The 16,020-nt window shown below is 50.2% G+C and overlaps 1 protein-coding gene across 1 annotated transcript; it reads left to right on the forward strand.

Moving 5' to 3' along the window:
• The first annotated feature begins 14,357 nt into the window (after positions 1-14,357).
• On the forward strand, positions 14,358-15,536 carry KCNE2 (potassium voltage-gated channel subfamily E regulatory subunit 2). The gene has a single exon (XM_027716743.2). It carries the CDS (start codon positions 14,358-14,360, stop codon positions 14,709-14,711), a length of 354 nt encoding a protein of 117 aa, XP_027572544.1. The 3' UTR covers positions 14,712-15,536.
• The last annotated feature ends 484 nt before the right edge of the window (positions 15,537-16,020 follow it).

Here is a 16,020-nt window from a genome sequence, read left to right on the forward strand (position 1 = left end):
CCCACGCGTGTGTGAGCAGCTCTCTGGGAGCTCCAGCAGGACTGGGAGAGTCATTCCCAGGAAAGCTGCTCCCCCCCACGCCCTGCAGCATTCCCAGCAGGCCTGTCCAGCTCCAGCTGCACTTCCAAGGGAACTCCAGGTGCTCCAGGCCCTTCCCAGCTCCATTGCCCATTCTGCCCATTCTGGGAGCTTCAGGCCCCTCTGGTCTGGTGTTAACGACCAATTAAAAATGCTGCTCCTTTAGGAATGACTAATTCTTGTTTCAAAGAGCAGGTGGAGCCCTGGGCCATGGCCAGCTCTGGGGGGACTCTCCAGCAGGTTCCACCTTGCAGGGCTTGGGACAAGAATGAGAATTTCTGTGGGGGTTTGGGTTCATAAATCAATCTCAGCATCAAAGACATCAGGAGTCGGGGGGTCAGCAGAGACAGGCACAGCTGAGAGGTGGTGGATTCACCCTCTTGTGCCATCTCAGAGTCATTCAGAGACCACACAAACCACTGAACTTCTCAGAGCTCTTTTGGTTCCTCACTCCCACTGATTTCAACAGGTTGGACTCACCTTGAAGTTGCTTTTCTAAAAGAGAATCGTTGATGTTTTCCTTTGAACTTCTCGAGCCCGTGGTGGTCCTGCCACCAGGAAAAGGCTCCCAGACACCAGGACAGAGCTCTGCACAAAGCCCTGCAAGCAGAGCCCTCCTGGGATGGCAGACACTGGCTGTGCTGTGTCTGTGTCCTTCACAACAGCATGGAATTATGGAATGCTTCGGGTTGGAAGGGAGCCTAAAAATTATCTTGTTCCACCCCCTGCCATGGGCAGGGACACCTTCCACCAGCCCAGGTTGCTCCAAGCCCCATCCAACCTGGCCTTGGACACTTCCCGGGATCCAGGGGCAGCCACAGCTTCTCTGGGCAACCTGGGCCAGGGCCTCCCCACCCTCCCAGGGAAGAATTCCTTCCCAATATCCCATCTCTCCCTGCCTTTTGGCAGTGGGAAGCCATTCCCCGTTGTCCTGTCCAAAGAGAATTCCAGACAGGAGTTTATCCATCAGCACAAACCAAATAAGCAAAATTCCTGTAATTTCTCAGGTTAGACCATCACTTCTTCCTATTAGGGTGTTTCATTCTTATTTGTTTTGTAGTTTTCAGTTTTTCATGTGAAAAAAAAATTGGAGGAGCCCATTTTGGGTCACCGTGGGATGCTGCCATGGCCTTTGTTACTGGTCTGATGTCCAAAGGGAAGGAGAAACATTTCACTTCTTTAATAACACCTCAGTTGGCCCTTCAAACATGAAATTATATTTAGAGCCAGCTGGAGTTGGGAACCTGCCTCCTCATGTGCTCCAAGAGAGAAAAAAACAAGGGACCGTCCTGATTTATGGAAAAATGTGTCTCTGGATAAGATTAAATCCTCTCCTGCTTCGCTGGCCAAAGCGACCCAGATATTTTTATCTCTAATCAGGTTCCTTTTCATTTATCCTGATGTTTAGGCAGAGCTGGAGGTCAAACAAAAGGCTTTGTGCCCTGTGCCAAGCACGGGCTGATCGGGAGCCTTTGAAGGAAGGAATGGGGACAACCTTCTCCCCACAGGTTTGGGGGACACAAGGGACACACCTCTGCTCAACCCCCCCCCGAGCACTTCAGGGGGGTTCATTGTGGTAACTCTCAGCAATTTTTACTCATCAAAAGTCAAACCTGACTAAAGAAACCACAAAATAATGAAGTTTTATAATCAGCTTTAACAGAAAGGCTGGTTTTGATGAGATTTTTGAGCCCTCCCTCCCGAGAAGATCCGATTCCTCCGGGTGAGCCCCGAGCTGTGGCAACTGTGGGGTTATTCTGATGATCAACGTGGGCAAAATCAAACCCCAGGGATGGGGAACCCTCCAGTTCAAGGCTCTTTCCCTTCAGCCAACCCATCCACGTGGTTTGGATTGGGAAGGGTTGGGATTCTTCTGGAGGAGGGTCAGTTTGTAAAGGGGAACTTCTCCATTTTTCCCCCCGGTTTGGGGTCAGGGGAGAGCCCAAAAATCTCAGCTCAAATGTAACACATTAACATGGAGGAACATGCAGAGTTCAGTTCAGTTCTTGCACAGGTCCAGATTCAGGAATGGTCTGCAGAGTTTGAACCCAGGGTTGGATTCATATTTGAGGGAACTGAGGTCACAAAGGTCAGCTCTGCATCCTTGTCAAGCAAAGCTCCTGAATTATGGCACTGCAGAGGGGAGTGAGGCCTTTTTCCTTGGAATATCCTCCAGGATAACTTTAGTGGAGACACACATGTGCAAATCCAGGCAAGGAGTCTATCCTGTGCTTCCCAGCTCCCCAGGGACAACGGGTTGAAGTTCATCAGCATCTGGAGGAGATGAGGAGGAGACAAACAAATAAACACCCACTTGACTCCAGACTGTTCTCTTTAAATGTAGTGAGACCAAAGTGCTGACTTTGAGCTGAAGTCTGGTTGTGTCTTTTAGAACTAATTTGCATTAGGAACCTTGGACTGGATTTTTTTCTGCCACTCCAACCTCAGCAAGTGCCTGAAAATCAAAATCCAGCGAGTCAGACAATGCACAGTCACACTGCACAGCATCCCATAGTTCTACACACAAAAAGACCTTCTGGGAACTGTGAAAAATTGGATTTCTTTTGGAAGGCAACCAGAAGTTTTATGAAAATGGCAATTTCTTATCCTTCTTCCATCTTCAGGTCAGTGAAAGGCGGCACCAGAGACACCCATCTCATCGTTCTCCAAGGTGTCACTGGAACTAAAAAAACAGGACCAAAGCACAATTCCATGACTTTGGCAGGATAAAATGTCATTCCACAATGCTTCCAGCACGTGTTCCTGGCAAGCACACTCACAGTGTTCATGAAAATTAAGGAGAACCATCAGTGGGTCTTTACTGGAGCTTTTTCTGGAGCCTTCAAAGGAGACGCCAGGACACGGATTCTGGAGCTCTGGACATCAGCAGATCCAGCAGGGTAATTATTGGGATGGAATCCAATTAAAAGATTACTGTTCTCCACACAGGGTGTTAGAGAGATGCACAGAATTATCTGTTGAAATCCCTCAGGCAGCTTACCCAGAATAACCTTCCCCTGGATGGGCTCCAGCTCCCAGCGGAGGCTCCGGCTCAGGAAATCATCTTTATGCAGAGCAGCACTTGAGCTTTTGCTTAAAGTTAGGCATGTTCTTAAGAGCCACTTCCAACCAGGCTGAGCTTAATTGCACCCTGCCTTCCGAAATTGAGATTAATGTCAACGGGAAGGTTCCAGCTGGGAGGAGGCCGCTGAGAATTCCACGGAATTGCTGCATTTCTTCGAATCCCAGAGGGGTTTGGGTTGGAAGGGACTTTAAAAAATCATCCTGTTCCACCCCCTGCCATGGGCAGGGACACCTTCCACCAGCCCAGGTTGCTCCAAGCCCCGTCCAACCTGGCCTTGGACACTCCCAGGGATCCAGGGGCAGCCACAGCTCCTCTGGGCAACCTGGGCCAGGGCCTCATCACTCTCACACACAGGAATTCCTTCCCAATATCCCATCCATCCCTGCCCTCTGGCAGTGAGAAGCCATTCCCCCTTGCCCTGTCACTCCATGCCCTTCCTGGCCATGGGAATACTCAGAGTTATGCAGTGCACTGGATCTCCCAAATCCCACACTCCCTCAGGAGAGGGATAAACACGTGTGGCCCAGCAGATCAGCGCGAGGAGCTTTCCTTGGCTTCCAGCACCTTCCGGGGGGAGCTGCTGCTGGATGGGGGACAGCCTGGATCCGAGCAGGGTGGGCACAGGATCTGGAGCATCCCGGTGCCAGAGGTGCCACCAGCCCCTCAGCCCAGGGTGTGGATCCAAGGCCGGGTGCCAGGGAAGGGTTTGGCCTCTTCCCGCCCCTCCAGAGACTTTCTCCAGGATTTTCTGCTGGAAGCAGGAGCTGGACACGGGCAGATGGCAAGGCCGCTTTGCACAACCGGGATTGCAAATGGGCCCAAGGTCACGGGAGGGTGAGGAAACCAGGACCGGGCCTGTGCTCATGCACCAAATACCAGGTTACAGGAGCAATTATTGCCCAACTCCTGTGCTGACACACTTGTTTTCCTCCCTTGGCAGCGGCTGGAAATGATGGGTTGTCTTTACTTTTCCGACAGGGTTGTGTGGGAGGCCCCCTGGGGTGTGCCGGGGTTTTGTGGGGCCTGGGGATACGTTTTGGCCTCGGTGACCTCTGTGGATGGTTTGTGTGTCAAACACAGAGGTTCTTCTGCCAAAATAAATCTCGGTGTCACGTGCCCTTCTCTGACACCAGAGCTGGGCTCAGGAGGTTGTGGGGGGTGACTGCTCTGTTTTTTTGTGTCACTAAAATGTCCTGACCTGGCCTTTTCTTGCCTTTTTCCTCTCACTGTAGTACCAACTCCACAGTCACAGGGCTCCATTAAAGCCCCAAGTATGGACAAGGAGCATCTCCACTAAGCTGGACCCAGGTCTACAACTTAAAAACAACCAGCACCTCTTTAACATGCAGTGATGGAGAGCAGGAAAATCAAAATACACGGCAGCTCTGGGCCCAACTTGAGATTCCTGCCACACACTGAGTTTGGCAACGGGTTGTGCCCAGCCATGGGGACCATGGGCTCAGACCAGGTGGTTCTGGCATGTCCTGGGCTGGGGGGTCTCCTCCTCTTCCTGCCTGTGCAGCTCGACGTGGCACAGACACGTTGTTGATGGAGCCCCACAGCTGATGGAGGTGATGGTTGTGTCCCACAGTTGATGGAGGTGATGGTTGTGTCCCACAGTTGATGTAGGTGTTGGTTGTGTCCCACAGTTGATGGAGGTGATGGTTGGGTCCCACAGTTGATGGAGGTGATGGTTGTGTCCCACAGTTGATGGAGGTGATGGTTGTGTCCCACAGTTGATGGAGGTGATGGTTCTGGTCCCACGGTGATGTAGGTGATGGTTGTGTCCCACAGGTTGATGGAGGTGCTGGTTGTGTCCCACAGTTGATGGTTGTGTCCCACAGTTGATGGTTGTGTCCCACAGTGATGTAGGTGATGGTTGTGTCCCACAGGTTGATGTAGGTGGTTGTGGTCCCACAGGTTGATGGAGGTGGCTCAGTGGCACCAGGGATTTGAACAAGGGCCCTCCCAGCACATCCCCAGCCAGCAGCTTTCCCACAGCCTGGGATCCAGGGCCAGGGCAGCTCCCTGGGTGGGAGGAGGCCTCGGTGCACCCCTGGAAGCAGCTCAGTGCAAGCTGAGCTCCCCCCGAGGGCTGTGAGGAAGGGGTGAGCTGAGCTCTGTTCTGCTCTCAAATATCCCAGATTTGCACCCTGACTTGCTCTCTCCTCAGATTTCCCAGCTTAAGCTCGGCCTCTGCAAGCCTCAGGCTGTACCTTGATGTCTCCAGTCCATTTCTCATTCCCCTTCTTTAGCAAAGCCCTCCTCTAGTTTTCAAAACCAGAAGGGATTAAGATACATAAAATTGTGTGTTTATATGTCTGTTGTTTTGCAACCTGGTCTGGTGGAAGGTGTCCCTGCCCATGGCAGGGGGTTGAAACTGGATGATCTTGAAGGTCTCTTCCAACCCAAACCATTCTATGGTTCCACGTAGAAACTTTCACGTAAACACAGGCAACGGTGGAGTTTTAAACACAAGTTATTTAACATAAGATTGTCCTGCTTTCAGGCACTTTCATTTGGCTCCCTTGCAGCTCTTGAGGCAGCTCTTGATCAGTGGCTAAACATGTCTGGGAGGGAGGCCATCAAGTGTGAAGCAAGGCAGAGCCTTTCCACACGTGGCTGATACCTGGTTTTAAGCACATCTCGATCTTCTGGAGCAGGAGAAGTTGTCTGTGTAGATCAAACCACTGGACAAGCCCCAGACTTGCTGTCAGGACCTTCAGGGCTTGGTAATACAAGGAAATGCTTCCAACACAAGGCTCAGAAATGTCTTGTATTTTTTTCACAGACTGAGGGGCTGGAATTTAATCCCCAACTTTGGCCCTCTGTCTTCTAAATGGCTTTGTTTTGAAACGTGTCTTGAAATGCCTCCTTGCTAAGGAAACACCTGGAGAAGGGGCTGAACTCTCCAGCCCGGGTGGATCAGGCCCCTTGTTTTGCTGAGGAGTTTTCAAGCAGATGGTTCCCTCCCCCAGGACACTTTGCAGCAATAATTCAGGAAGTCTGTGGACATGGGAGTTACCAACACCAGAAGTGTTGGATTGTGCAGAAGTGGGGATTGGCAGCAACTTCAGCTCCAGTTCAGGCTCTCCAGGTGTCTTTCCATCCAAATTCCCCGCTGGTTCTGTGGAGTTCCCTTAAACCAGAGGGCAGAACCAGCTCGTTCACAAGCCAGGCCGTGCCAGAGGGGCTGGCACCACAGGATCCCTGCACCTCCACCCTGAGCCACCTCCCAGCTGGGACTTCACGTTTCTGCCACCAAACCTGGGGCTGAAACCCACTCTGGGACATCCATGGGCTACAACAACACCAGGATGTCCCTCCTGGACCAGCCTCCAGTGCCAAGAGGGACACGAAGCACCCTGAGGGTGGCAGGTCGTGATTTCCCTTCTGATCCCTGAAGAACCTCCTAGAAAGGCTTTGTCTGCTCTCCTGCCCTCCCCTTTTTGTTCCCCTTGTCCCATCTGAAGCTCCATCAAGTCTCTGCACCCTTGAGTTCCACAGGAGCATCCTGGTGACCTTTCCATCCCCCCCTTTGTCTCTGTTGTCAGAGGTTGGTTCCTGCTGGCACGTTTTTAATTTTCCCACAGCCCTCTTTCCTGCCTCTCCCTCCCCTTTCCCAGACAGGGTGGGGAGCTTTGAAGTGAAGAAATCAGTCAAGGGACTAGACAAAGCTGAGCTTAAGGAAGAACATACCGGTGGGGCAAACGTGGTCACACCTCCCCACAATAATCCTCTGCTGGCACTGGACACGACGTCCTTTTACTCAAACACTCCTGATGCATTTCTTTGCTCTGAATCACCTCGTTCTGGACGTGTCCTGTGGCAAGAAGGTCCAAGAGCTTCTCAGGGCACTGGGAGAGGGAAGAAGGGGACGAGGTGAACCAGGAATTCGGTCAGGATTCGGATGCAGCTCCCAGGACACTCTGTGGTGAGGATGTGAAAGGAGAAGGAACGAGACTGGTGTTGCTGTGGGGATCAGCCCTGTCAGGAGCTGGGAGCTGCCCCTGCCCAGAGGAGCTGTTGCAATCAGTGACCTCTGCCAGGGCCAAACCCAGGGCCTGTTGCTGCAACTGCTGCTGTCCCTTCCCTCTGCTTTATGGGTGTGATAAACAAAGTCTCGAGTTTCTATAAGTTTTTGAATATGAGTTTATTACATGGTAAAAGCAAGCAGCCAGCTGGATAACAGAAATGGGGACAAGGTTCCCAAATCTGCACACCTACTACAGGGTACATTTGGCATTTATCTTAGCTACTTCATGCATATTAATTATCTCATATACATAGACATTTTACAGTTTTTTGCTAAGTATTGAATATATGGGTTTTCTTACAGCTAAAGCTAAAGGGTTATCTCTACAACTGGTCATAATTCATGTATTCTTGGACAAACAGGTGCCTAAAAGATTTGAAATTCTACCATATTTTATTCTTAGGATAGCAGGGAGGTTTGGGGCCCCTTGACCTCGTAAGGGTCTGTTTTATTTCTTTATGGGGGTGTAATTAAGTTTTACAGTCCGTTTGTTTTATTTTGATGTAATCACCCATTTGCTTCACGAATCACAATTATTTATCACAACGGGGACAGGGCTTGGCAGTGACATGTGGCCTCAGCAGTGGTGTCTCTCCCACTCTCCATTCCCCAATCTCCACAAACTCACTCTCAGGGAGACCCCTGGTTGTGGAGATTGGCAGGTGTGACTGTGACTGTTGCACATCGGGGCTGCAATTCCTGCCGGCTGCTTCCCACTGCAATCCCAAAAAACCCCCCTCAGGTGTGCTGGAGGCCAAGCAGCTCCTGTTCTCTAGATCTGACCCAGAGCTGCCCTTTCCCAGCAGCTCCTTGGCCAGGAGGGCTCTGTGTCCCCAGTAAATCCATCCCTGGGGCTGCTCTTTGGCAAGGTGTTTGTTTTCCAGCTTGTTGTGATCTCCGAGAGAGGCCGGGGAGTGAATTTCCCCAGAAGCAAAGCTTCGAAGGTGGCGAAATATCCGTGTTTGCTTTTGCATTTCAGCGCCGCGGGGAGGCAACACCCTCATTTATCCTCTAAAGCTGCTTCTGCAACGGCGACACAGAAAACCATGGCAACAAAGCTGGAGGGTTGCAGCTCCTCCTGCTCCCATTTCTCCAGCCTGGGCCGAGGGGAGCAGAGCATTTCTTGGCAGGACATCATTGCTCTCCACAAATCCCTGACAGGAGGGGGCAATGAGAGGGGGTCGGGCTCTGCTGCCACATCCAGAGGGAAAGGAGGAGAGGAAACGGCCTCAAACTGATTAAAATGAGAGATTAGGGAAAAAAACCATCCTTGGCAGAGTGGTCAGGCCTTGGAATAAGTGTCCCAGGGAGGTGGTGGAGTCCCTGCCTCTGGAAGTGTCTGGATGTGGCCTTGGGGACGTGGATCAGGGTGATCCTGGTGGTGGGATGGATGATCCTGAAGGTCTCTCCCAACCCTGATGATTGTGGGATTCTGGGACTCCGGGATTTCTATTTAGCCCCAAAGGAGATTTTTATTTAGCCCCTCTCGGAGATCACAACAAGCTGGAAAACAAACACCTTCCCAAAGAGCAGCCCCGGGGATGGATTTTCTGGGGGCACAGAGCCCTCCTGGCCAAGGAGCTGCTGGGAAAGGGCAGCTCTGGAGAACAGGAGCTGCTTGGCCTCCTGCAGACCTGAGGGGGGGTTTTTTGGGATTGCAGTGGGAAGCAGTTGGCAGGAATTGCATTCCCAATGTGCAACAGTCCCAGTCACACCTGCCAATCCCCATCCCAGGTGTCCCTCTCACTGTTTTGGGATTAAGGATGGTGAATCCTGACGGGAACAACCTTCAGCCACGGAGTTATTTAATATTTAGAGAGAGGTTTGTACCAGCCATGGACCTTTGGGGACATCCCTATGGATAACAGCCAACCTTCCAGCAGGATCAGATCTCGGCCTGATCCTATGGGAAAGGTTGGAAATCAATACTCTGCAAACACACCCAAGGTGTTACAATGGGTGATCAAGCTCTAAAACACACAATTAAGTCTCCAGATCCCTCAGAAAAACCAACTGTTGAACCAGTAAATGTATTTATGGAGCAGACAAAAGCCCCAGGAAAATAAGCTACAGAGGAAACCTCTAAATGTTGCACCCCAAAAGATGGAAGAGCAGTTACACAAGAAATAAGTGATTGCAAAAGGGTTTCTTCTTTTAAAGGGGAAACCCAACCTGCACAGGGCAAGGTATCAAAACTCCCAGCTGTGCTGAAAAATATAGGAAATGATGGAGAAATCCTAAATCCTTTCTCCTGGGAGAGAAAAATCATGCCCTGCATTCGTGGGGTGAATGAAAGAAAGAAAGAAAGAAAAGAAAGAATGCAGAAAGAAAATGAAAGAATTGGGATTTTCTTAGAGGAAATCTTAAAGGGAAACAGAGGCAAGAAGAGTTAAATGTTGACCCAGAGCCTGGTGCAAAAATTAAAGGAACAGAGAAGAGACACAGAAGCAAAGCTGCAAACGAAAAATAAAGAGGCAGCATCTTTAATTACCAACACTTGCAATAAAGGAGCAGGAAAATGTCTTAAGCTATAGGAAAAATTAGGTTTCCTTTAATTTATAAAGGAAAGTCAAGAGAAAGAAACAGTTTAAACTTAATTAATAGAAGAAATTGCAAAGGTAAACTACCCAGGGACATATTAAAGGATATTCATAATTCCCCAATAATCACATTTAGCAGCTCCATTTTTTTTTTCTCTAAGAATTAACCCTATGAAATTCATGATCCTAAGTTATGGACCCTGTGAGTTATGTAGGAGTGATTTTCTCACTTTAAAGACAATGAAGGAAAGATATGGCCAAAAAAAATAGTATAAAACCAGCAGCTGCTGATGGAAAATAAAGTGCAAAGTTTGTTTATTGTAGAGAATGAAGGGAAACAACTAATGGGGGATTGGGACAACACTCCCAGGGACAAGGGGGGATTGTTGGGGTGTCCTGGGCAGGGCCAGGAGTTGAACTGGATGATCCTTGTGGGTCCTTCCAGCTCGGATATTCCATGATTTTAGGAGCTCAGGAGCATTTTCAGTGTCAGTCTCCACCCCAGACACCAACATCGAGGCTCTCACCTTTCCTGCCCCTCCTGCTTTTCCATCATTCCCACACTGCCTGTCCTCGAGCACCTCGGGGCTACTGAGAGCCAGCAAATCCCTTCACAATGGGATTATCCAAGGAGCCTTCAAGGATCTCCAGGGAAATTTCACATCTGTTTGAAAACAGATGCATCTTTTTGATATATATATATATAAAATAGATATGTTTTACCAGTGGCGCTGCAAGTATCAACCAAGCAGGACTGGCCAGGAATGGGTGGGAGGAGAAATGGGTTGAAGGAAGGATAAATTTGCACTTATGGCACTTGTTTTCTCAGAAGTGACTCAGAGCTCTCAGTGAAGTGGCAGCATGTGCTGTTTGCCAGAAATAAAATCTACATTCATTCATTCATTCTGTTTTTGGTTTTTTTTGTTTGGTTGGTTTTTTTGGTTTTTTTTGGGTTTTTTTTGTTTGTTTGTTTGTTTGTTTTTGTTTTTGTTTTTGTTTTTGTTTGGTTTTTTATTATTATTATTTTTATTTATTTTTACTGAGGTTTTTTGTCTTTTCCTTCTCCAGCTCGTGAGGTGCCCCCAGAGCAGAGCTCGGAGGGGCTGGGCCTGGGGGCAGGAGAGGACTGGCTTTGCGGAGGGGTTGGGCACTACCAGGCCTGATCCTGGTGGGAGAAAGGAAGGGAAAGTCCCATTTTGGGTGTTGAGCAGCCTGGCAGGCAGGTCTCTCACTGCCTTGCTCTGTGCTCATCTCTCATGCAAGAATTAGCCAAGGAAATAATAATCATCATCATAATAATAATGCTATGGTAGATATTGTATTATTCATAGAATCACAGAAAGGTTTGGGTTGGAAGGGACCTTAAATCCCATCCAGTGCCACCCCCTGCCATGGGCAGGGACACCTTCCACTAGTCCAGGTTGCTCCAAGTTTATCCAACCTGGCCTTGGACACTTGCAGGGATCCAGGGGCAGCCACAGCTTCTCTGGGCAACCTGGGCCAGGGCCTCTCCACCCTCACAGCCAACAATTCCTTCCCAATATCCCATCTATCCCTGCCCTCTGTCACTTTGAATCCATTCCCCCTTGTCCTGTCCCTCCAGCCCTTGGAAATAGTCTCTCCCCATCTTTCCTGTGGCTCCTTCAGGCCCTGCAAGTCCACAATCAGTTCCCCCCAAAGCTTCTCCTCTCCAGGCTGAACAATCCCAGCTCTCCCAGCCTTTCCTCCCAGCAGAGCTGCTCCAGCCCTCAGACCCTCTTGGTGGCCTCCAAGAGGTCACTGCACGAGGTCCCTCAACCATTGCTGGGCCTCACACACGACCCTGCAGAGTCTTTGTGGCCCCAAAACACCAAAACACACGGTGGGGAAAACCCCCTGCAGGGACAGAAGGAGCTGAGGGAAAAGCCTGGGAAGAGGGAAGGCAGGAGGACAGAGCAGTGCCTGGGGCTGAAGTGGCCCAACAGCAAATCCTGGGGCCACAGAGACCACCCGGAGCAAGGAAGGACAACGACAAATCCCCGGGAGTGGGGGGGGAAAACAACCCCTGCCCTGGGCAAGGAAACCCCCTTCCAACACAGAACCCACCCACTGCTGGGAACAGCAGCAATTCCCTGCTTTAGGAATTCCCTGCTTTAGGAATTCCCTGCTTTAGGAATTCCCTGCTTCCTCACAGGGAATCATTCTAATTCTTAATAATTCCTCTTATTATTTCGCAGAGCTCATCTTCCCCCTTCTCCCCTCTGGGTCACCAGACACGGAGCTGAATCTCCATCCACCCCCAGGAAAGCACAAAAATGCTTTTAAAACACAAGAATTCCCAACAACTGGCACAAAGAGTCGTTCCCAGCATCCCACGGGATGACTGACGGGAGCTCCCGGCCAATATTTGACTTTCCAGGTGAGATTAGATTGAGCTTTTCACTAAACATACACAAAAAGTGTGCAGTGCAAGGCACTTCTGTCACGTCCAGCAGGCTGGAGGCTGCTCTCTTTTGGAGATCATCCCCTTACTATCCAGTGGAATTTGGAAATCCCCAGTGAATCTCCTGGAAAAGGACAGGGGGAAAGGTGAGTTTCTCTCCGTAATTATTTTCTATTGGAAGAATAGAGCAATTTTTGTTCTGAATCAAAGCAAAAGCAGAGAAATTTTACAGAGAGAAAAGTTTCAAGGTAGTTTGTATTTATATTTGCTTATAATTTCATTAATTGCCTTTATCCTCTATGCCTGAGCATGTGTGAGAGTATAATGTCAGTATAATCTGAATTCATATAATTCAGTGTAATCTGCATGTGGACCTTCATCCTTCTGTGTGTGCCACAAGGCTGGGCCCAAAATCCAAGGAATTCCCAAATTCCAGTTTGAAAGATCCCCCAAATTTCCTATGAATGCTGAAAATCCACCCCCTCTTGCCCCAGGCTGCAGCAAACTCCTCGTGGCTGGAGGATTGACCTGAGATCAAGTGGCTCTTTTTGGGAGCTTTCCACAGCTTGGAGGGTTTGGTTGGCCTGAAGAATAGAAGGAATTCACTTCCCTGTGTCCATAGGGATGAGGATCAGCCTCGCCCTGGGTGGGAAGGTCCCATCCCTCCCTGAGAACCCCCGGGAAGTGGCTGGAGTGGAACCTGCCAGCCCTTAGAGGACCTGACCTCTGCTTTGGCTTCTCCTCAGGAGAAATCCTTCTGCTCTTGGTGTCTCCCGTCTGTAGGGAAGGGACTGTCCCTCAACCCCCCTGAGGTGGCTCAGGGGGGCCCAAACTCCCTGGCCCTCAGCAAAGCTTCCCACAGAGCAAAGAGACCTCTTGGAGGCCACCTGGATGATCCCAGGGCTGGAGCAGCTCTGCTGGGAGGAAAGGCTGGGAGAGCTGGGATTGTTCAGCCTGGAGAAGAGCTGGGATTTGTCGTTGTCCTTCCTTGCTCCGGGTGGTCTCTGTGGCCCCAGGATTTGCTGTTGGGACACTTCAGCCCCGGGCACTGCTCTGTCCTCCTGCCTTCCCTCTTCCCAGGCTTTTCCCGCAGTTGCTTCTGTCCCTGCAGGGGGTTTTCCCCACCGTGTGTTTTGGTGTTTTGGGGCCACAAAGACTCTGCAGGGTCGTGTGTGAGGCCCAGCAATGGTTGAGGGACCTCGTGCAGTGACCTCTTGGAGGCCACCAAGAGGGTCTGAGGGCTGGAGCAGCTCTGCTGGGAGGAAAGGCTGGGAGAGCTGGGATTGTTCAGCCTGGAGAGGAGAAGCTTTGGGGGGAACTGATTGTGGCCTTGCAGGGCCTGAAGGAGCTCCAGGAAAGATGGAGAGAGACTATTTCCAAGGGCTGGAGGGACAGGACAAGGGGAATGGCTTCAAACTGCCAGAGGGCAGAGTTAGATGGGATATTGGGAAGGAATTCCTGGCTGGGAGGGTGGAGAGGCCCTGGCACAGAGAGGTTGTGATGCCCCATCCCTGGAAGTGTCCAAGGCCAGGTTGAAGCAACCTGGTCCAGTGGAAGGTGTTGGGGGTTGGAACTGGATGATATTCAAGGTCCCTCCCAATCCCAACCATTCCAAGACCCCACTGGGTCTCTGAACACACTGAACCCCTGTCGTGGTTTGAGACCCCCAAAAATCCAATTTCCGAGTCCAAGCCCCCCTCCCACAACTCACCCCAGTGTGAAAGGGGTTTTCCAGACACAACACAAGACTCAATATGGGGGGGGGAAAGGAATTATATTACAGTCATTACACAAATAAATATTATAATACATTATATACACAATCCTAACTATCTCTCCTATGGTAAAGCAATATATTTACATTGGATCAAATCTCTTCTCCCTCCAACAACATCCTCATCCTTCTTTTCCAGTCTGGTGTGATAGGTTTAAATTTTGCAGGGGCACTGATTGGGTCAACATCAAGAGATCCCACCCCTTTGGGAGTTACCATTTTTTTTAACTCCAGGGGGAAAAATCCTTTTTTCCCCACCACAACCCCTCAGACTGGGGATTCTCAGCTGCCTTAAAATGGCCCTTCCAAGCAGCAGAGGGGGTGTTGGTCATGAATTGTCCTCACGCAGACCAAACACAGCAGTGCAACTCTTTGATCACTGCCATCTGATTAAAATGAGCGTTGTGTTGTCCGCAGCGAGGATGGCCGAGGTGAAGAACCTCACGTGGGCGGTGGAGGACGTTTTCAAGGACACCTTTCTCAGCTACATGAACGGCTGGAGGAGGAACATGACGGAGGCGGCGACCAAGCTGCAGGCCCAGGTGGCGGCCGAGAACTTCGACTACGTCATCCTGTACCTGATGGTGATGATCGGGATGTTCTCCTTCATCATCGTGGCCATCCTGGTGAGCACCGTGAAGTCCAAGAGGAGGGAGCACTCCAACGACCCCTATCACCAGTACATCGTGGAGGACTGGGGAGAGAAGTACAAGAACCAGGTGCTGATCCATGAAAATCCGGGAGCGAGGGATAAAACGAGCCCCGAGTCGCCCTGAGTTTCGGGAAACGACGGCGGTGAGGAAATCAGGGAGTCACACACTGGGAACCCACTGGCATTATGAAAACCTGGGAAACTGTTCGTTAAATTAACACACAGGTCGAGGTATAACGGAGGAAACCAACTCTACTGGTTCCCATCGACCTTACTGGTTCCCATCCACCTTACTGGTTCCCAATCCACCTTACTGGTTCCCAATCAATCTTACTGGTTCCCATCAACCTGACTGGTTCCCAATTCACCTTACTGGTTCCCAACCCACTCTACTGGTTCCCAGTCCACCTTACTGGTTCCCATCCACCTTACTGGTTCCCATCCACCTTACTGGTTCCCATCAACCTGACTGGTTCCCATCAACCTTACTGGTTCCCAATCCACCTTACTGGTTCCCATCCACCTTACTGGTTCCCAATCAGTCTTACTGGTTCCCAGTTCACCTTACTGGTTCCCAATCAGTCTTACTGGTTCCCAGTCCACTTTACTGGTTCCCAACCCACCTTACTGGTTCCCATCAACCTTACTGGTTCCCAATTCACCTTACTGGTTCCAAATCAGTCTTACTGGTTCCCATCAACCTTACTGGTTTCCAATCAGTCTTACTGGTTCCCATCCACCTTACTGGTTCCCAGTCCACCTTACTGGTTCCCATCAACCTTACTGGTCCCAATCCACCTTACTGGTTCCCAACCAGTCTTACTGGTTCCCAGTCCACCTTACTGGTTCCCATGAGGACCTTGGCACAGCCCCTTGTGAAATTCCCAGGAAAAAATGTCTGTTTGTGCTTCGCTCTGAGATTTTCTGTTCTTCGGGAAAATAAAACCAAGAGAACGAATAATTTGATGATTTTGGCATCTTTTTTTCCAAATCCAGAAGCAGCTCTGCATGTTCCCACCTCGGAATAACTGCGAATTTGTGAAATGCTGACTTAGAGCTAAACCGAACGCCTTAAGCCCGGCTTAAAAATAACTCGCAAATATAGAGGAAAATCTCCAATCTCCATTTATTGAGTGAACAATGGGTTGGGATGTGAATCACAGGAGGCAACTTATCCCTCCACGCATTCACTCCAAACCAGTTTTTAATGCTCTGACTCCCATTTCCATGCCATTATTCCTTGGCAGCAAAGGTTGACTCAGGGCCTCCCGACAAGGCTGGTTTGTAGGAAAGCTGCTCAACTAAAAGCCTCATCCAAGAGCACGTCCTGGGCATCTGAGGCAGCTTCCAGAGGTTCATCCCCTGGCTTCAAGCCTGTAGCTGGCCAAGCTGACCCTCCTGCTGCTCCTTGGTTTTCCAGAGGAATCTGGGAT

Source organism: Pipra filicauda, unplaced genomic scaffold (assembly GCF_003945595.2).
Source record: "Pipra filicauda isolate LSUMZ 115617 unplaced genomic scaffold, ASM394559v2 scaffold633_size201376_pilon, whole genome shotgun sequence".
NCBI classification, from domain to species: Eukaryota; Metazoa; Chordata; class Aves; order Passeriformes; family Pipridae; genus Pipra; species Pipra filicauda.

Bases quoted from the DNA above. Each gene is read 5' to 3' on its own strand.
- KCNE2 (XM_027716743.2), top strand. From the start codon at position 14,358: ATGGCCGAGGTGAAGAACCTCACGTGGGCGGTGGAGGACGTTTTCAAG.